The sequence below is a fragment of the Lacerta agilis genome, chromosome 6 (assembly GCF_009819535.1).
Source record: "Lacerta agilis isolate rLacAgi1 chromosome 6, rLacAgi1.pri, whole genome shotgun sequence".
Classification (NCBI taxonomy): domain Eukaryota; kingdom Metazoa; phylum Chordata; class Lepidosauria; order Squamata; family Lacertidae; genus Lacerta; species Lacerta agilis.
Window position 1 is genome coordinate 69,994,285 of NC_046317.1, and position 21,546 is coordinate 70,015,830.

Here is a 21,546-nt window from a genome sequence, read left to right on the forward strand (position 1 = left end):
AAGGCTAGAAAACCTCAGGAAAAGGTACAGAGCAGAGATATTAAAAGAATGGAGAAAATACCAAAAGGGAAAAGAAGATGAAGATGGCGGTCGTACTTTCTGCAGTACCCTAAATTAAAAACAAAAACACATATGTATGTCGAACAGCTTGGAACAGCAGGTGTGGAACTCATTTTTGTTGACAAGCAGAGAGAGAGAGACTCTGAAGTCAGATCTCAAAGGGGTCTTTCTTCAGCTTTTCATTTTTTAAAAGCAAATTTCCAGTTTCTCCAAGACAGACACATTTGGACAATGCTTAGTGGTTTCCTTCTACTCTTTGGCCTATGCAAATTATTCAGATCACACAGGTGGATATCCAAACCTGGTCGCAAGAAGTTTCAGAGCAAGCATCTCACCGTTCTGAGTATCTGGGGTATTAAGACTGTCCAGTAATGTTTGCATTTACTTGCATTTGTTTAAATATTTGCAACCCTCACTTTTATAAAATATACTGAAGGTGGATTACAACATGCAAAAGATAATAAAACCCGTTGATAGATATCCATAAAAAAATGTATTTTAAAACGTTAAAAATTGTCCACAATCCCCTCCATTTTGTAAAAAGAGGGACATAACAAAAGTAATATAAACAATAAATATAATGTCAAAAAGTACATAGCCAAATGGAACAGTTCCCACATAAATCACAAGATCTAAAATTAAGATAAAAAAATATTATCTATAACAGCAGCAACAACCTTCCCCTCAACACCCCCCTCCCCAGCCCAAGACTCTGTTCAGCAGCCTTGGCTTTTGTAGCTGGAGTCAGTCAGGGCTCCACCCTCCCAGGCCAGGTATAAAAAGGCCTGCAAGGCAGGGAGCAGGTCTTCCGGGACTCACAGCCAATATGATCTAGAGCTTTCTCCCCGATGTGCTAATTTTGCATTCGCAGGCATTTGTTTCTTCCCCGCTGTGGGGAGGAATTTCTAAACCTTCTAACTGAAATGTATAAACCTATCATCTGAAGACATGCAATGCACCAACAGATACATATTGTGAGGATTCTGGCTCTATAGTTTGCCTTTTTGTGATGAGGGTGATGTGATCTGCCATTACCCAGGATGCTGTACGTACAGGTAAAGGTACCCCTGACCGTTAGGTCCAGTCACGGATGACTGTGGGGTTGCGCGCTCATCTCGCTCTATAGGGCGAGGGAGCCACTGTTTGTCCGCAGACAGCTTCTGGGTCATGTGGCCAGCATGACTAAGCCGCTTCTGGCAAACCAGAGCAGCACGCGGAAACACTGTTTACCTTCCCGCCGGAGCGCTACCTATTTATCTACTTGCACTTTGACATGCTTTCGAACTGCTAGGTGGGCAGGAGCTGGGACCGAACAACGGGAGCTCACCCCGTCGCAGGGATTCAAACCGCCAACCTTCTGACCAGCAAGCCCTAGGCTGTGTGGTTTAGACCACAGCGCCATCCGCGTCCCCAGGATGCTCTATCTGATATTAATTCCAATATTCAAGACACAAGCTCCTGAAAACCAAATTTTGAGACAAGAGCCTTGAATATGGTGCTGAAGTGAAGTGGTGCTGAAGTAACTACTTATTACTGGCTGGTGAAGTAGGTCACTCATAGGATCCGCTGGCTGCTGTTATGGGACAATCAGTGGTGGCAAGTGACACCAGTAGTAGCTGGGAGGTGGTGGTGGCTGCACTGCAGTCAATACTGGGCAAGCACTCAGTGGCTGATTGACTATTCACCCCAGGGAAAAAAAGTTTGTAAGCAGCCACACATTTCCACAGTGGTGACTGCTGTACCCCTCAACCACCACCTCTACCCTTCATTGACCCACAGGGCCATCAACAGGTCCCAGTAACATCTACCAGCTACTTGTACCAGGCACAAAAGCTCAGGTTTGGATGAACAAATGTTTAGTCTCTAAATACAGGCCTTATTACAGATCTCCCTTCTCCCAATCTGCAAAGAATAGAAGAAACTAGAAAGCCTTTCTCTTTTTCCTAAAGGCATGAGAAATTTCAGATGCAGGAAGTATGGGCAAAGCAGAGAAACATTAATGGCAATAAATCAATGGTCCAGATCAATCAACAGCTGGGAAGGAATAATATGAATAATCTTAGTGAATAAATGGCCATTCCCTAACGTTAACTCTCTTCCTGCAATTCAAAATTATAACAAATAGCTGTAAGATTTCTATATTTAGAAGAACCCTGCACTTCATAAATACTGAATGACAGTAATACTGTCCAAGGAAGCATTAGGGAAAATTTAGTAATTACTACTTTGGGCTGGTCATTTAAATTTTTAAAAGGAGGGAATGTCATGTGATCACTAAAGTTAAGAAGAAAAGGAATCAAATGTTCTGGTTCATCGGTGCCACTAGGGGCATGACAAGGACCAGCAGCTATCTATTGACATGCTTTAAAATAGGGATGAGGAACATCAGGCCTGGGGAAAGAATATGACCCATCAGACCATTCATTCCAGCCCTTGAGACTCTCTCCATGCCATCCACCCTCCTCCTTGGCCTTCCTGTGTGCACTCCTTGAGAGTTTCACCTGGCTGCAATGTGCTGTTGAACTTGTGGTAATGCCATTTGCTTATGAGGACGGAGAAATGTGTGTGTGAAGATAAATCTGAGTCTTGTATGGCTGGAACAATCTTGCATGCAAAGGTAAGCTTCACACCCATTGCTCCACCTACTTCTGCCTCTGGCTCTGCCACATTTGTCCCTGGCCCCACTCATCACAGGCATATAGACCCCAAAAGGTTGCCCACAATGAAACATTTCCCTCGGGCTGGGAAAAAAAAAGATGTTCCCCTTTAAAATAACTGTTGCAAAGGAAATCAAGGATGGCCCACCAATGAGAAGGCTGAAGCAGCCACCTCAGGCAGTGGGCTACCACAAAATCATAGAATTGTAGAGTTCGAAGTGACCCTGAGGGTCATCTAGTCCAGGAATTGCAACTAAATCATCCATGACAGATGGCAAGCCAACTTCTACTTTAAAAGCCTCCAAGGTAGGAGAGTCCACCACCTTGTGAAAGTGTCCATTCCACTGTTGAAAAGCTCTTACCATCAGAAAGTTCTTCCTGATGTTTAGTTGGAATCTCCATTCTGTTAACCTGAATCCATTAGTTTGGGTCTTACCCTCCAAGAGCAGGAGAAAACAAGTTTGCTCCATCTTCTGTGTGACAGCACACATCTCTCCCATTTGGTTGTGACACACTTACCTAATAGGGGTTAATCTGCAGTAGGCTAATGCATGAAGCAAATTTGGGGGGAGGATCCTGTTATAAAGCAGGGCTTTGGGCTGCACAGTATTCATTCCCATGACCTCCCCCCCCCCAGGGCAAGGTAGTGGAGTGCCTGCTGGGCCAAGGGAATGAGCACAACCAGGAGGAAAACGGGTGAAAAGAAGTGAGGGAGAGAACTAAAGGCATACCTGCAGTGCACAACAATAGGCCCTGCCTCTGGTGGATTGAGGAACTTCACTTGTCGAACAAAGCCCAAGAGGCCAGTGGCATAACAAGGAACCCCATGGTCTGGCCAGCTGGTGAAATGGAATTGGCGGATCTCTCGGATCTCATGGTAGCCTTTCTAAGGAGGATACAAAAAATAACTGTTTTTTTCTGTAATAGTAGTATCATCATCATCACGACCACCATCAATTCTCTGCCATCTACCCTTCCCACCCACCCCAACCAGCCACTTCTTTACAATGGTGTCACATTTTAAACCTAATTCTACCCCAAAACATTTCATATATACTTTGTATACACAGCTTTTCATGGTAGAGGAGAAAAACTGAAAAGGCCACTTTCATGGCTCTAAGACAACAGGTTTCCAACCAGTTATGATGGATTCATTTTAGCAGGAGATGTTGAACAGTTAATTTCACAGAAGAGGAAAGGATGTACAATAGCCCGAGTCCAATCAGGGCTTTGTGTGGGGAGCAAGATGAACACTAGCAAGCTGATTAAGCCTTTGCATGCAGAAATATGTTGAAAGCTGGTCCAAGCTTTGAATGGAGAACATTTATGCCATAGTGAGAAATGGCCTGGCAACCTACCCAACAGGAAGCTGGATAAAAAAAAGACTATGACAGTATCTGACTCCTTCCAAAGTAGAAACAGTACACAATTATGCCAGACCTCCCTGCCTTTCAATGGGGAACCATATTCAATTAGGCTACATTCCCAATTAATAACAGAAGTAAAATCCTAACATAGTGAAAATGGCAGTGGTCTTCCTTTTTATCTGCTCTTTTAATGTTTTCACTAATTTAATTCTGTTTTTAAGTTTCTCTTCTGCTCTTTGGTGTTGTGTGTACTTGTGCTTCTAAAATATATTATTATCCTGAATTAGTGGAAATGTATAAAATGAACAAAGCAGGGGGGCTTTATCTAATGCAAGTAACTGTTGCATCAGTGCAAAGGTATACACTCGTGCAACATGGCTTCTCCTCTCTGCATGTGTCCTGTGTCCTCTCCAAATCTGCTTCAAAATGGCTGGGGGAACTCCCATAACATATTAGAGGTGGGGGGGGATAGGGGAAAGACTCGTTGCTTAGGCATAAATCCCTGCAGAAAGGGGATGGTTACTTAGCGCTGCATTGGATACAAGCCTAAACGTATACATTTTCTAAATCTGAGAGCAGGTTGTACCTCTCTGAGATATACAAATAAAAGTTAACCATCACCATTCTGATCATAAAGGAACAATGCTTAAGAAATAAGAAGACCCCTGTCTGATTAAATTAAAGGCCTATGTAGATTAGTGTTCTATTTCCTCACAAGTAAGATGCAAGGGGAATAGTGTTGTGCCAACTTGTGCCATCCAGCAACTGGTATGCTGCCTCTGATTCTGGAAGGTAGAATATAGCTGGGTAGTGTTATCTTCCTTTAATCTGTCTCTATTACACTTAGAAATAGTATTGGCAACTCCACAGCTACCCATCAGTAATCTGAATGAAATGTGGAACAACTTTGACCTAGTGGCAAGAAAAAGAATCTGCTGGTGAGGGGAGGGCTAGTGTGTCCTTACCTTTTGAACTGTAAAAGTGCGTATGATATATTCTGCCAATGGCTCTGTTTCAATAAGGGTGACTTTAATATCTCCGTAGACTTCCGTATCATCAGGCCAGTATCTGACACACTTCACCTATGACAATAAAGATCACAAACTGGCTACAAATGTATGGCTACAAATAGAATCATAGGTTGGCAAGGACCCCTGCAATGTAGGAATCACAGCTAAAGTATCCCGGACAGATAGTCATCCAACTTCTGTTTAAAAACCTCCAGTGAAGGAGACCCTCCCCCCCTAGCAGGTCAAAGCTTTGATATGTTGGTTGCCCTGTCCATCTGTCAAAGTGAGGGGGGGGGAGAGACAAAGATCTGTCCCACCTGGCCATAATGTTGCCCCCACATTTGCTTCAAACAATCGTCATCCTACCCTGCCAACTTCCACCAGGTTCGTGACCATGACTACGCTTGCAGAGTTCTCCTGCCAGATCATTCTCCAAAAATCCTTGACCGTCTCTTGCATGGGTCCTGAGGGTGAAAAGAAGTGTGTGAGACAGAATGCACATCCATGTGCTGATTGCAGCACAATCCATTTCCCCACCACCACCACCACAACTGAAAGGCCTAACCTCCTAAAGCATGGACTGGACTGCCTGTGTGGTTTCTTGAGTGACAAAACTTTTAAATCAATGAAGTGATCAGGATGTAAAATGATACACTGGTAGCTCAATTTGGAGCAATGGAGGAGACAAATGCGGAAGGAAGTGAAGACACACCTCAACATAAAATCTACAGTGCTGGACCTAGGAAGGGTAATTACTAGATAAACATGAGGGCTAGAATCTCAAGTTACTTGATGAGATTTTGGGTGATAGTGGGTTGAATGCAACAAAGTCAGTGCTCACACAACATCACTTTCCTTCCATCTCCTTCCACCTTGCCTCCCCCATATCTGCTCCAAAAGGTTGGGGGCTCTCCAGAACATATTGAACATGTGTGAGGTGAAGTTGGGTGAGGTCTTCCATTGCATGAACAGAGGTCATTCCACTTGTACAAAGACTTCATTGGAATCAACCTAATACCTCTGGATCACAACTTAATTGTTATTTAATTATTAAAATGTGTGGCTTTTAACAGAAAGCTCCCTCCCCCTGAATTTGTTGCTAGATGCTTCTTTTCATATTTCTGCATTACTTAATTTTGGAAAGAATCGTTAACTGTACTGAAACGTAGTGCTAAGAATATTGTGGCTTGAAAAGGGCTTCCTGTTGTTCAAATCAAAGGCAAAAAGTTGGATTATTTTCCTTAATCAAAAGCATCATTATGGGTCCCCTTGAATGGGCTCACTAAAAGTTCGGTTTGTAATAAAAATGAATCACCCACTCCAATAACAGCCCGAGAAATTCAGGTATATATTTTTGTAGATTGTTCCCTTTCAGCAAATGTATAAAAGATAGATTTTCGGAGACTTGAAGGTAGTAAGAACTCCTGGTGCCCGTGAGTATACATATTCATTTTCCCCCCGTTGTGGCCTCTGATCAGAAAGAGCGCTTGTTGTTTATTGAATGTATATAGCAGTGGGCAGCAAAAGATCTATCACACCACATTAAAGAGTCTTCAAAAATCTATAGTCTCTACTCAGCTTTATCAGCCTGCCTCTTGGAGCTTTAAAACTTTTCTCATGTGTAGGCTGCAGGGATACCAATCTCTTTAGTGACATAAACCAAACAGGCTTTTTCTGCCATCTTTCAGTTATGATGCAGTGTGTGCTTCTGTAGCAGAAGACAAATTGTCCTTCAAGCTCCTGAGATGTTGTATCATTTCATTTCTTGTAGATCACAGATGGGCAACCTATGGCCCCCATCTCAGTGTGGCCCTTGATGCCTCCTCAAGTTTTCCATTTCTTCATCCCATCAGATTGTTTATTTCCTCTTTATGTTTCCTGTCTTTTAAAAGTCCGCTTTCCCTCTTTATATGTAGTCTCAGAACAACTGAAAGAGGCACTATTTTATTCAATAAAAAAAAAACAATCTTTTCCAGGCTTGAGGCAAATAAGTTTGCCTCCCCCAGCTGTCCGCGCTTCTGACACATAACGTACTAAAGTCAGAAAGGAATTGCTTTCTAGAACAGTAGCTGCATTGATCTGTTATGTGAATATATCACCTGTATATCAGGGATGGAGAACATGGGCTCCTTCAGATGTTGCTGGATTATAAATTCCATCCATCCTTGACCATGCTGGTTGGGTTTGATGTGAGCTGGGGTACAACAACATCTGAAGGACCACACATTCCCCACACCTGTTATACCCATTTGAGAGTAATCCAGGGTCAGCCCAGGAAATGTTGGCACCTGAGGTGAACCACCCACAAGGGAAGAAGGGGTGAGTGAAGATCTACCCCCCAAAACAAGGTGAAAGTAAATATATACATTGGGAGCAAGGCTTGGAGGAGACCAGTAGCCAAGAGGCTACTTTAGAGGTGTCATTTGAGGGGTCACCTGCCAAGGAGGTGATCGATCTGGCTTCAACGGAACATGCCACAGCTGTCATTAATACTGAGGCAGCAGCGGCAGCAGCAGCAGGCAATGCACTCCTTGGAGGGTGGATTTGTTGCCCCTGGGAATCCTGCCGCCTGAGGCGGTTGCTTCACCTTGCCTCATGGGTTGGTCAGCCCTGGAATAACCCAGTGGAATTTACTTCTGAGTAGACCCACATAGTATTAGAAATTATTATCTAGGGTAGTCATTGTGAACTTACTTCTGAGTAGGCCTACATAGCACTGGGAATGCTTATCTGAGGTAGCCATGGTGAAAACTAAAGCAATACAACCTACGTTCCAGATTTGTTAATCCAGAGCACTATTATCTTTTGCCTGCATGTGGCCCCCAGACAGATCATTACCACTGGCAGGAGAAAACAGTGCTCACTGCTGTTGCAGATTGACCTAGCAAAAGAGGTAGATCTGCTTGTATACACCAGGAATTCATTTTTTAATTAAACAAAAATGAAGGGCCACAGATATTGATGACCAGTGCAATCGGAGCTAGTCATGTCAGGGTCAAAGAATGGGCAAAGTCAAAGTAGGCAAGGACACCAGTTTTCTTTCTCTGAGCCCCCATTCACCATCTATTTATTTATTCTGTCTTTCTATCACAGACATATGCACAAATATGTACACCATTTATCCACTAGCCATCCATTCAGATTTATTTTTATTTTAAAATAATACATTAATTAATACAGAAACCTAGTATTGTGAATGTGCCTTTATTACTGATTAATCTCAACAGGTCACTTCTAGTAATCTTTAGATCAATTATTATGTATTTAATTTTAAATGTGTATACCATATCATTTGGACCACTGAGTGGTTTCACTATACTTACCTTGAGTTGCAATGTAATGGTGAGGTCGATGGTAACCCTGCGAAGAAAACAAAGAAAGGAATTATATAGGCTCCCATCTCAGGGGCACTTCAGATATGCATCTATAAGGTTAGAAGCTTGCTTGGTACCATGCATATCAATGTTCATCTGAAAGAGAAGTAGTGCTCTGTGGTGGGGAGAGGGAAGCAAGGAATTCTCTCCCTCCCTTCTTAGATACCTGGAGCATTGTGTATGCTACTATATTGTGTAAACGACATTTCCCAAGAAATACAGGAACACTGAATTGTGGTTCATTTCTACATAGAGCTCCAGGTGCCAGAGATAGGAGGACCGTCTGTCTATGGTCAGAGCACCAATGCTGCTTGTAATTGCTCAGTAAATGTGGTTTAATTGTGAGGAATGGGGATTGGGGGGACAGAGTTTTATGGGAGGGTGGGAAAAGCAGATAAACTGGGGATTATTCTCTAGCTTCTAAATCTCAGGTGAAGAACAATTTATGGCCCTTTAAGGTGAGAATTACAGGCTCCTAAAGGTCAAAGTTGAGCTGGGATGAAGCAAGATTCACCAGCACCTCTACTGCTGACGCACTTCCCACTTTACCAGCTATCTGTTGGCCTTCAAACGAGGCTGCCAAAGCACACGGTATCATTGATGATTCAGTAAACTCATCACAGGAACTGCTTCAATGTTTCTTACTGTCGTGAAAATTCTGAAACCATTTATATTTCAAAAGCAAGAAAGGGACGGGGGAATGGGTTTATTCAATCAAGTCCTACTCAGAGTAGACCTACTGACATTAATGATCCTAAGTTACTTATGCCCAATAACCTCTGAGTAGGACCAGTAGGGAATATCACCCCTTGTGACCTTGCAAAGATGAAAGCCAGATCTCCCATTTTCATATTTTCTATTAAAACTACTTTCACTTTAGGAAGACTTACTTACTTAGTCATTAATAGATTGAACATGGAGAAATCTGTGTCCCCTCATCTGAAAACAACACATCTGTTTCTTGTCAAAACTGACTCAGGCATCAGTGATTTTTAAAACTGTGTGGGTTGCTCTATATTAAATATGTTTTTCCTTTCCCTTAATTGAAGGATCTCTTTAAAATATTGTGATATCATTAAGGATTAAAGAGACTTACATTAGAAACAGGACTGCTATTAAATACTTTGCTTAATACATTTTCCATTTAGTCATGAATCCGCAGCTCTCTACCAATGAGATGGAAAGTGTTCAAAATGATGTCTGCATCCTTCTTTCCATTGCTATACATTATCAGGATGCATACAAGGACTTACGTGTCCTGGCCTTCAAAATACTAATCTGCACTACTTTGCCCACTTAGGGCACAAGCCAAACTCCTCACCCCCACCCCACCCCCCAGCATCCCATAGCCCTGCAATTCTCTGCAACTGCAGTGGAAGTTAGAGGGGAGCAAATAACTGAGCCTAATCCCAGTGCCAGGCTAGTGCAGTGATCAAGTCTGCTTCAAGCCCAGGACATCTGATGGCTGTGAAAGCGACAGAGGTGAGCAGAGGGACACCTCCACTCAACCGAACAACCCAAACACACAACCTGAGGAGTTGGATTGTTCTGTTTCTTGGTAGAAAAGTCCCATTGAGTTCAAAGCCAAACTAGACATCATATTAGACACAGAGCTGTTCTTGGCTCTGTAGTGTTTGGAAGGGACCATTGCTCAACAATGAGGCATATGCCTAGAATACAACAAGTTCCAGGTTTAATCATATGAACACAGGAAGTTGTTTTATAGAGCAGCTATGGAGAACCTGTGGCCCTTCAATTGTTGCTGGACTACAGCTCCCATCATTCCCAGCAAGCATGGCCAATGGCCAGAGGGTTGAGGGCATGTGCTCAGCAGTATGCCGATGACACATAGCTCTATTTCTCCTTTACACCTGCAGGTGAGGCAGCGGAAGTGCTGGACCAGTGTCTTGCCTTGTTAATGGACTAGATGAGAGCCAACAAACTAAAGCTCAATCCAAATAAGGTCGAGCTGTTAAAGGGGTGGTTCCCTAGATGGGATTGGATGGGGGGCTGCCTGCTCTTGATGGGGTTACACTCCCTCTGAAGGAGCAGGTACATAGCTTAGGGGTACTTCTGGATCCATTGCTGTCACTTGAGGCTCAGGTGGTCTTAGTGGCATGGAGTGCCTTCCATCATCTTCGCCTGGTGACCCAGCTGCACCCCTATAGGGACAGGGATAGCCTAATTTATGTCGTATATGCTCTGGTAACCACTAGGTTAGATTACTGCAACACATTATAAATGCTGCTGCCACTGGAGATGGTTTGGAAACTTCAGCTGGTGGAGAATTCAGGGGCCAGGTTGCTCAGTGGGGCAAGGTGGTTTGAGCATATAAACACCAATCGTAGCCTGACTGCACTGGCTGCCAATTAGTTTCTGGGCCCAATTCAAAGTGCTGGTTTTGCCCTATAAAGCTTTAAATGGCTCAGGGCTGCAGTACCGCATGGGCTGCCACTCTTCATATGCACTGACCTACAATCATCTTCTGAGGCCCTTCTTTATGTGCCCACTCCATGAGAAGCCGGAGGGCAGCCACACGAGAAGGGGCCTTTTCTGCAGTGGCTCCCCATGTGTGGAATGTTCTTCCCAGGGAGGCTCACCTGGTGCCTTCATTACACATCCTTGGGTGCCAGGCAAAAAATATTTCTTTATAACCATGCCTTGGGCTAATTAAACATGCTATGGCCTTTTAAATGTCTTTGTAGGAGGTGAGTTATTGGTTTTGTTTTGTTTGTTTTTTATCATGCGTTTCATTTTGTGTTCTCATTTTGTGTTTTTATGTTGTGAACCATCCTGTGATCTTCAAATGAAGGGTGGTACACAAATTTAATAGATGACGATGAAGGCGATGAATATGGGAGTTGTAGTTCAGCAACACCTGGAGGGCCAAAGGTTCTCCACACTTGTTCTATGGGTTCAAGAAGAGCTCTTTCCCATCACTTGTTACCTGATCTTTTTAAAATAGTAATAACAAGGACTGAACCTGGGATTTCTACATGGAAAGCATGTGCTCTACTACTAAGCTATGACCTTGTTCCATTTAAAAATGATAAACTGACAGGTTATCTTAAATCCCCCCCCCCCCCACAAAAAACCTGTTTAAGACCCTAGAGTTGCTGCCTTTCAGACTAAACAATACCAACGTAGATGAACAAATAATCTAACCCGGTCTGGCTGCTTCCTCTTTCCTAAAACAAATAATGTGATGCGGGATCATTGCACTCTAAATCACAACCTCTCACTGTCTCCTGCTTTCCATTAGAGGAAAATGACTACTATGTCAATTCACACTTTGCATGTGCTAGTTATAGAGAACAAATAGATACAAGAGAGGGAGCAGCAGGGAGCTTGTTTCTGATCTAATCATCCTGGTCAGGAGATCAGGAAGTCGCTTCATCTGCACTGGTCTGGGGCTTTGATAAAATCACTGTGCATTTTGGAATGTTGCAAGCATTTCAAAGGATTTACTTCAGGTTGGGTCTGAAAAGTTACAGCTTGTAAAGAAAAAAAGTATTGGAGGCTCCAAATTCTATTTTACTTCAAGGCATTGATCCAAGAACAAACATTATCACCTCACTTACTCCCACCCACCCACCATTAAGATCCTTAAAAGTTTCCATAGCACTTACATCTATATAGTTGGCATTGATGTAGTCTGAATGGGGATCTCCTTCCAGCAGTTGCAGTCTCACTCTGGAGTGATCATCTGAAAATAATCAAAGAAAATATGTTGTTTTGTTACTTGAAGGCAGGAACATACGTATCCAAGAAAATAGGAACAGCAGAAAGAAGAAAGAACATAGAAGATTCAGGGTGAAAGGATTTTCAACACTAACTGATGTTTCTTCAACTGCTAAATGCACATTGCTTCAACTCAATGCCTGTGTGAGTTATTAAGAAGCTTGTCTGTTATTTATTTGAACTCATAAAATTCACATTTCTCAGACACCCTTAGTATGATTTCTGATCTAATTAACACACTGCTTGGCCTTAGTATTTCCTTCAATAAGTTTTGAAATACTGTATTAGCACCTTTTGTAACATCTTGACTGGATTGCACAACTGAATTATTACAGAAAAGCAGTTGAATCAGACACAAAAAGAAAACTTTTTTTGCATAAGAATTATCTCTAGGCAGGCTAGGGATAATCCCTTTTTTAAAAAAAATAAATAAAAATAAAGAGCCTGCTTGGTGCGATCTAAAACACTTGTTGTTAAATGAGGTACGGTAGACAAGGAGCTGGGAAGATAATTTATAGCACAATGAAGATAGATGAAAATTATTAGGATTCAGGTTTTTTTTTCCATAGGCTGATTATTAGAACTCATTTGTCCATGCATCTAAAATGATGTGGTCTGCAGAATGGTTTTTTAATAAAATAAAAAAAAATAGACTTTGGCTCCTGCAGAAGATGGGAAACAAGAGAGAATAGAAAGGGAGAAAGAAAGTATCAGAATGCCAGGATGGATAAATAAATTGTTAATAGGCATTTATATATGGATGGAGAGCTGTAGCTTTATGGTGAGACAAGTGGAAATCTGTAATATAGGGGGAAAGATTTGTGAGATTGCTTAAGATGTTATCCTGAACTTAGAAAATAATTCTGACAATGAAGGAGATTTTCAAATGTTTGTGTCCTGTTTAGTTTTTAACAGTTCTGGGCGGTTAATTTTGTTGCCAAGTGACTGAACATTGCAACATTCACAATGTTTTATCTCCCGTGGGGAGTTCTTTTGCTCAAAAAGGTGAATGGCACGGGAGAACCCTTTGCTTCAAAAGCAAGGCTAAGAAATATAGAGGACCACAGCTCAACCTTCAGAAGGTAATGAGGCCTTTTATTTTATTCATATTTTTAGTGGGCTATGCTTGGTTAAGACTAACAGCATAACTTATCTTTTAAATTTTATATTTCTATCTGTTTGGAAGGTGTTGGGAAGATACATATATTTCATAAGGCTGCAAGGCGTTTATGTATTATTAATAACTGATGACTTTCAGTGGAACAGCGGGAACAGAAGAGAGGTTGAGATACTGAAAAATGATGCACGCGAAAAGACTGTGCAATCACACCAACTGATAGATATGTGCATCTTCTACTTCGCTCTTCAGCCCTGTACCACTAATCCTAACATGCAAATAGCTGCAATAGTATTGTTGTTATCATTGCTGTTCCTTTTGTTATTCTGATTGTTCACTGGAAACCCAGCCAGATGGGCGGGGTGTAAATAAATTGTTGTTATTATTATTATTATTAATTATTAATTATTATTATTATTATTATTATTATTATTATTATTATTATTAAGCTTTTTAAAAAATTTTTGCTATGGGGGCATTTTCTGTGTTTTAGAGAAGTTTCAGGTGCTGCTTGCTGTGTGTTGTTGTTGTGCTGCTGCTGCACATGCACAATGAATTATCAGGATCACAAACTCAGGATCATCAATCATTACAGCAGTGCTAAAAAACATAAATGCCATATAGAGATGTTTTATAATTAAGGGGGCGAGGAAGTGTATTGTGTGACAGCCAGATAAATCCTGTAATTGAAAGCAATGTTGTACTCCAGTGAGTATGTGGAACTCAATGTGTATAGGATCAATCCCATTTAAGGCTTGAGCCTGCAACTAATGCAGACTCTCAGGAATGTCATTGATTTAGAGAAGCTGTCCCAGTTTCTGATGTGATCCTGGAATGTCACATTTTTCCTTAGGATGTCTCTATTTTCACCGGAGAAATGTTGGAGGGTATGGAGTTATACCAAGCCATCTGAAGGCAATCATGTATATGGAAGTTTTTAAAGGTTTAATTTTTTTAAAAAAATATTTTTTAATATGTTGGAAGCTGCCCACAGTGGCTGGGGCAACCCAGAAAGATGTGTGGGGTATAACTATTGAAATTATCATTATGGAATGGGATGTCCCTATTTTAATCAGAGAAGTGTTGGAGGGTGTGGCAATGCTGCACAGAATGCTTCAGTACTAGAGTCACCAAATTCAGCATGAAAAACAAACAAATAAATATATTTTGCAAGTGTGGTGCAAACTGCACCACATAAAATTCTCCTTTCCATTCAACTAATAAAGGCACAGCAGCCTAACAGTTTTCCTCTTGGTCTAAGTTTCCTTTTCGCTGCTTTTGAGTTCTTAACTTTTCAATTCTTCTTGGATTTGATTCCTCCCTGGCGAATTCACCTAAGTTTATTGCTTGAGGATCATTACGTTCCACCTGGTATTTGCAGATGCCCCGTGCTTCCTCAGTCAGAATCCACAGCAAGGAAGACGAAGTAGCCGATGTGATTAGTACCTAGAGATTTTGTGCTCACCATTTATCTGTAAGCGAGGTGATAAACCTGTCCCTTAAGGCCCAGTCACTTTTAGGAGTGAAGAGCACCGGAGCTAGAAGTGTTTGTCACAAGCAATAGCTTCCAATATGTATAGATAATGCCAACAAATGGTGAAAGGAGATAAAATGAGAAAGTATGTGTACATTTAGCCCCTTGGCGCTCCCTGTCGTGTAAAGCCATGAAGACTAATGCTTCAGGTTTTGGTTCAAAGAAAGTATCTGCGTCAATTAAAGGTCAGGAAAAGACTTGAAAATAGGAACATTGAAGGAAAAAACAACAAGTATTGCTCTGCGTCCCACAAACTTCTGACCATTAGTCTAAAGCCACAATTCTCTGTAATCAAGGCCACACCTGAGTTTCAACTCTTCTTTGGGTTGTATTTAATGAAGTCATTGCACAAAATGTGGGGCAAAAAAGAACGGAAAGTTCAGTTGCACAAGTGGAAGTTGTTCTGTTCGTTCAGTGTCTAAAGCTGGTTACAACCCATGTTATGAAAGACTCTTCTAGGTCTGTGAACCTGTGACTGTCCGGGTGTTGAGACCAAAATTGCCATCATCCAGTATCACTGACCACTCCGGCTAGGAGTAGTGCAAGCTGCAGTCCAACAATGTCTAGAAGCACATTTTCCCCTATCCCTGCTGTGTTCAGACACTGTACGGCTTTTGCAAATGCGCATGAGAGAAATAATAGCACTCTGGTGATGGACATGTTCCCTAATCTATCCACTTCTTTAGAATATGTAAAGACAGCCTTGTGCATGTGCAGAGGGCTATTTAATGCAGTCAGCAGGTCTATTTACCCAGCAAAAAAACAAAATCAAAACCAAAGTTGATGATCGCATGAAAGGCAATATGTGCCGAACCCTCTTCAAATGTTGTACATGGAGAGGAGGAGAACCTTCAGCCCTGGGACCATTCACCCATGCTTTTTCATACATAACCTATTATATTTGGAAAGGGCAAAAAAGGACAGGGCGCTGGCATTGCAGTTCATTGAGAAAAATAAGAATCCCATAATATTAGAAAGGTAATGGGAGAAAAAGTGGAGAGGAAGAGGGTGAGAATGGCAACAAAAAAACTTGAGCATGAAATTATCAAGCGGGAAAAGTTAAGAGTGCTCAGAATTCTGCGCTCATATTCTTTTACACAGTTACACTGACAGACATACCCCCTCTCTCAGCTAGATGTTTACAGATACACACAGGAAGTTCAGTTGAGTTTGAATTTGCACCTACAGGAGATGATGTTGCCATATCTATTCTTATTGCGGTTTTCATCTTCTTTGGCTGTATCCCAAGATGCTGTCTGCCCCTCAGGTAGAGCCTGTAAAATAAACAACAGCGGAGTGTTTATACGAAATGGCCAATGCCTTCAGGTGTTTTGTCATAACGAAATAGGGGTAGGGGAAAAGGCAGCATGCAATTTAACACCCAGCCAAGCCAACTGTTTTTCTCAAGGAAAGGGCACATTTAATAAGAAAATGATGAAGAGACCATTAGCATCCTAGGGTTTAAACTGGCTTACAATTGCTTTCCCAATGCAAATGGCACTAAAAACAAGTGGGAAACATTTTGCTTCTGGCTCCGTAATCATTGGGTACTTTTTTGATGCACCATCTCTAACACAGGGACATAGATTGCTTCTCTTATGCCTCTGAGAAATACAAGTTGCCTTGTAAAATATTTAAATTGACAGAGGACAGAGGCAATGTTTTCGTAATATGAAACAAGGCACAAAGGTTTCTCAAACTCACGAGCTATTTGAATGTCGCATGTAACATATCCATTGTAGCTGTATATAATAATGCCTGCTAATGTGAACACAATTCAAGGTGCTGATTAAATTCAGATCAAGGCCCCTTTAATCTAGAGAGCTACGACTTTTGTTCCATTTAATTTCAGCTGAAGAAATACATGAAGGTACAATCAACCCATCAAGTCTATATCACAAGAACACAAGATACATCCCTAGCATTCTTCCTTTTCTGACTTCCACCTTAATCTGTGATTTATTTATTTATTTATTTTAAAAACCACTCTGTACAAAAAAAAAATCCATTATGGATTTTTTTAATACACATTTTGATGCATTTTTTTTCTTTTTTGGGGGGGGGGCAAGAACTGTACTGAAAATCTGGAGAAGTGCAAAATCCAAATGATAAGTATGTTCTGACCCATGTGGTCAGGATGTGCAAATTGGGTTGCTTTCATTAAAATGCAACCATATGAACTCCCCTTCGTGTTGAGAATGGTAGGCTGATAATAAGGCTTATAAAAAGTCTAATCAAGATGAAATTGCCATGATACTCTTGAGTAACACTGAATGAAGGATCTTCTCCCGTTTTATAGAACTGACACCATATTTTGGCCTTTTCCTGTGATGAAGACAGTAAAGGGGAGCTCCTACACGCCACTCATAAACCCAGTTTTGTTTGGCATGCTTTAAAGATGGCACTTTTTATGGTTCCTGAAACCTTATTCTGTGCTCATGAATTACGCCCAAATAATAATTACCGGTATCTTTATAACATACCCATTTGTAGGAAAACACATTTCCTGCTGCTCAATAACAGACAATTTGCTAAAAAACCAAAACAGAAATTGCACTCGCTTGTTTCTTGTAATGCCAGCCATTGCATTTGTGCTGAGTGGTGGTGGTGGTGAAATGTGCGAAAGATGATGTTATAATCATGCCAAACTACAGTTCACAAATGGTTCCCTCTGGAAATAATGTCAGGATACGCTATGGATCCTGTCTGTGTCAGAGAAGGATAATAAAAGCAGATCTGGCTCAAATCTCCACATGTATGAAGTAATGAGTCAGCAAATGGGAAGATCTTTGATCACACACCTATTCCCTTGTACCGAGAAAGTGCTGCTTAATAGCGGCGAATTTTTAGAGTGGAGGGGGGCAGCACAAAAAACGTAAATAAGGGACCCCATTTTCATCATCAAAGATAGAGAAGAAATGATGCGTTATTTGTACATTAGAGTCTAGTTACAAATGATTGCTCAGAGAATGGTAGCAGTCATTCGGGATCTCATGCGCTATTGGTGTGGAAAAAGATGAGGGGGGGACAAAATCCTTCTAAACATCATACATAGGATGGTAAAAGTGATGTTTCCAAAGAAATGCACAATTCAGCTATTATCAAATATTAATTGCTTTGATCAATAGGCGTCTTATCAAAACAGCGGGTTTTTGCTTTAAAATACAAAGATCCAGTGTGTGTGTAGAAAACATATGCCCCTTCTGTTCACTAAAAATAAATGGTAATCAAATCTCTGATATAAATATATATAACTTTCTGCTATAGTATGATTTAAACCAGGGGTTCTTAAACTGCAGTCAAATGGACTATCAGTGGTCCACAAAGTGGTCTGTTGTATGCTTGTAAAAATACAATAAAAAATCCTACTGGAGTTTGCACAACTGCTACAACTGGCAGAAAAAAAAACCCGTTAAGTGGTTCACAAAGACCTTCAGTAATTTGGAAGCGGCCCATGGGAAAAGAAGATTGAGAACCACTGGTATATATATAAACAGCTCAGGATACAATCAAATGCCATTTGAGATTTCAACAACTATAGGAATGATGGGTTAAAACTTCTCGGTCTATACAGTCATACCTCGGGTTGCGTTTGCTGCAGGTTGTGTTCGGCACGGATTACGGATGTGCGGAAACCGTAAGTACCGGAACGGGGTACTTCCGGTTTCAGCGCTTCGTGCATGTGCAGAAGCGCTAAATTGCGCTTTGCGAATGCGCAGAAGTGCCAAAACATGCCACGCACATGTGCAGATACAGCGCTCCAGGTTGCAGACCTTTCATGTTGTGAACGGGGCTCCGGAACAGATCCTGTTTGCAATCAGAGGTACCACTGTATCTATATTATTTTCTTCTATTTTTTCACACTGTATGGCTGTCATTTTAAAGCACTAAACACAATGACGTAACTGGTAAACTTTTCTTTGAAAATTCAGACTACTGATATAGATGGGACAAAGCTCGTTAGAATGAGAGAAATAGCAAAGTGCAGTGGGATAAATAATGTATCCAATACAGATAAAATCAGGAATTTTTAAAACATCACTACCAGCACCGACTAAGTATGGCTAATCTGCACTTCTTTCATAACTGTTGTCAACTTAACAATAGAATTGTAGGAACAATCAACCAGTTTTAAGAGCAATAGTGGTACCACCAATGATCTCACTAGCATTCTGAATTTATCAGAAAAACGTAGGCATTCTATGGGACCTTCAGGCACCAATCTCATTGTCACTGGTCACATTCCCTGCTCCAAATCCCTCCCTGTAGGTAGAAAGAGAGCAGCTAGATGACTGGCTTGAACCTTTCCCCCTTCTATGCTAGTATTCTTCTGGCAAGGAAGTGTTTATTTTAGGGTGTGGCTTTTTCAACAAGGGAGAACAAACAAAAGTGGTTCTAGCTCCAATTTTAATAGGCACTGACCCTTCTTCCAGGTCTCGACTTTACCACAGGATTCTGCTGCATGCATAGACCCAGATTCAGCAATATTATTGGAATTGTGCTGAGGATTGCAGCTATGGTGTCCTATAAGTTGGCATCTTTTGCTGGATCGGCTTTACTGTATTGGCCTGAATATAAGCCTCACTTTCCCTCCAAATTCCTACCGTGAAAAGTTAAAGAGCGGCTTATATTTGTGACCTTACGGTATGCAGCCAGGAGCATGGGGCAAACAGCGCCAGGAGTGCAGTGAAGTGGTCCCACCCTGCGTGTAGTCCACTGTCCTCTCCCCCAATGCCGGGAGAGAGAGCCCTGTGCCCCACCCAGTATGCAGCCAGGAGCAGTGAGGAAGGGAGTGACTTATATTCGGGTATTCCCCCCCCCCACACACACTCCAATTTTTAAAGGTACGGCTTATATTCAGGTGTAGCTTATATTCAGGCCAATACAGTAACATTTGGGAGGAGTCCACTGAATCATTTGCCTCACAGAATTATAGAATTGTAGAATTGGGAGGGACCACGACGGACATCTAGTCCAACCCCCTGCAATGCAGGAATCTTTTGCCCAACGTGGTGCTTGAACACATAACCCTAAGACTAAGAGTCTCATGCTCTACCAACTGAGCCAACAGCTACAGCAGGCAACACACACACACATATTACAAAACTACTTAGCAGATTTCATAAAGGGCCATAAAGGGTCTGCAAGAGGTCATGGTTATTAGCTATAGAAACCAAAGCCTTTGTGAGTAGAATATAGATATATAATGCATAGGTATCTGCAGAGTCATACAATAGATGGATGCAGAATTGTGAACTCACAGCCATAATTTCCACATTCAGATATTCGGTACCTGTGAGCACTTAATGCATAAGAGACTACAGTGGTACCTTGGTTCTCAAACGCCTTGGTACTCAAACAACTTGGAACCCAATCACTGCAAACCTGGAAATAAGTGTTTGCGAACCTTTTTCAGAAACCGAACATGCTCCGTTTTGAGTGTTATGGTTCTGATTTGAGTGCCACGCTGACGATTTGAGTGTTACGCTTCTGATTTGAGTGCTGCACTTCTGTTTTGAGTGTTACGCTGAGGTCTGTATTCTGTTTTTGCTATTTATTTTGCCTTTTTGTTTTTGCGGCCCCCTTTTTTGTGACTTTGTGGAACCCAGTTCAGGTCCTGAGCCGCACGTTGCCAACCCCTGACTTACATCTTAGGGGCCTACACAACACAAAACACTGTTGCTGTATGTAGGTTTTATTTGTTTTTTATCTTATATTTTGGAAATGTACATCCAGTTTTTTCCTTTAATTTTTTTTGGGGGCCCCAAGAGAGTGGGGCCCTAAGTTATAGCTTGTTTAGCTTATATGTACATCCAGCACTGTCTGGGACAAATAAATTAAAATGTCCAGAAATAGGCGCCTGAGAGGAGCAGAGAAGAGAGAAGCTTGAGCAGAAGCATTGCCCTGAGGGAATGGAATGGGAGAAGAAGCAGTACCAGCTTCTTCTAGAAAACAAGCCAGGTTTCTTTTCCTTTCATTGCAGCTATTTTAAAAAGACATTGATATTTATTGTTACAATAATCTTATATAAACTGCTTTGCGAGGTTTGCCTTAAAAGCAGTATGTAAATATCCTTAAACAAATAAGAAATAAAATGTTGAAAGCACACAAGTGGATCCTCTTCAGTTTAGCCTTGAGCAAGACTCCCAGGATATGTACCATATCTGGGGTAGGGCTATGGTTTAAAATCAAATGTGTTTGTTTGCTTGCATGAAAGACTGTTCAAGAGAAAGAGCGAGGGGGAGAAAGGGAAAGACTATGTATAATTGGAACAAGAAATGAAGGGGAGGGGAGTCTAATGGAGTTAGTGATTGATGAAGGCAACTCACAGAGCGTTTTCATAATAGAAAAATTATTTGGTACAATGTCACTAAATAGATCGTAATTTATGAAACTTGTTTACAGGGTAAAGGACAAAAACTATATCTTAAAAGGCTAAGTATATTTGTACAGTGGTACCTCGGGTTACAAACGCTTCAGGTTACAGACTCCGCTAACCCAGAAGTAGTACCTCGGGTTAAGAACTTTACTTCAGGATGAGTACAGAAATCGCGCGGCAGTGGCGCAGCAGCAGCTGGAGGCCCCATTAGCTAAAGTGGTACCTCAGGTTAAGAACAGTTTTAGGTTAAGAACGGACCTCCAGAATGAATTAAGTTCTTAACCCGAGGTACCACTGTATGTGAGAC

At 41.5% G+C, this 21,546-nt stretch overlaps 1 protein-coding gene across 12 annotated transcripts in view; it reads right to left on the reverse strand.

The window, feature by feature from the left end:
* The window catches only part of PTPRT (protein tyrosine phosphatase receptor type T), a 582,389-nt gene that overhangs the window by 17,891 nt on the left and 542,952 nt on the right, over positions 1 to 21,546 (reverse strand). For all 12 annotated transcript variants that reach the window (XM_033153370.1, XM_033153371.1, XM_033153372.1 and 9 more), the window contains 6 exons: positions 16,047 to 16,134; positions 12,098 to 12,174; positions 8,418 to 8,454; positions 5,461 to 5,558; positions 5,050 to 5,166; positions 3,449 to 3,603 (listed from right to left, as the gene is read on the reverse strand). In XM_033153370.1, the coding sequence (XP_033009261.1) occupies positions 3,449 to 3,603; positions 5,050 to 5,166; positions 5,461 to 5,558; positions 8,418 to 8,454; positions 12,098 to 12,174; positions 16,047 to 16,134 (572 nt within the window). The remainder of the gene's footprint in view (positions 1 to 3,448; positions 3,604 to 5,049; positions 5,167 to 5,460; positions 5,559 to 8,417; positions 8,455 to 12,097; positions 12,175 to 16,046; positions 16,135 to 21,546) is intronic.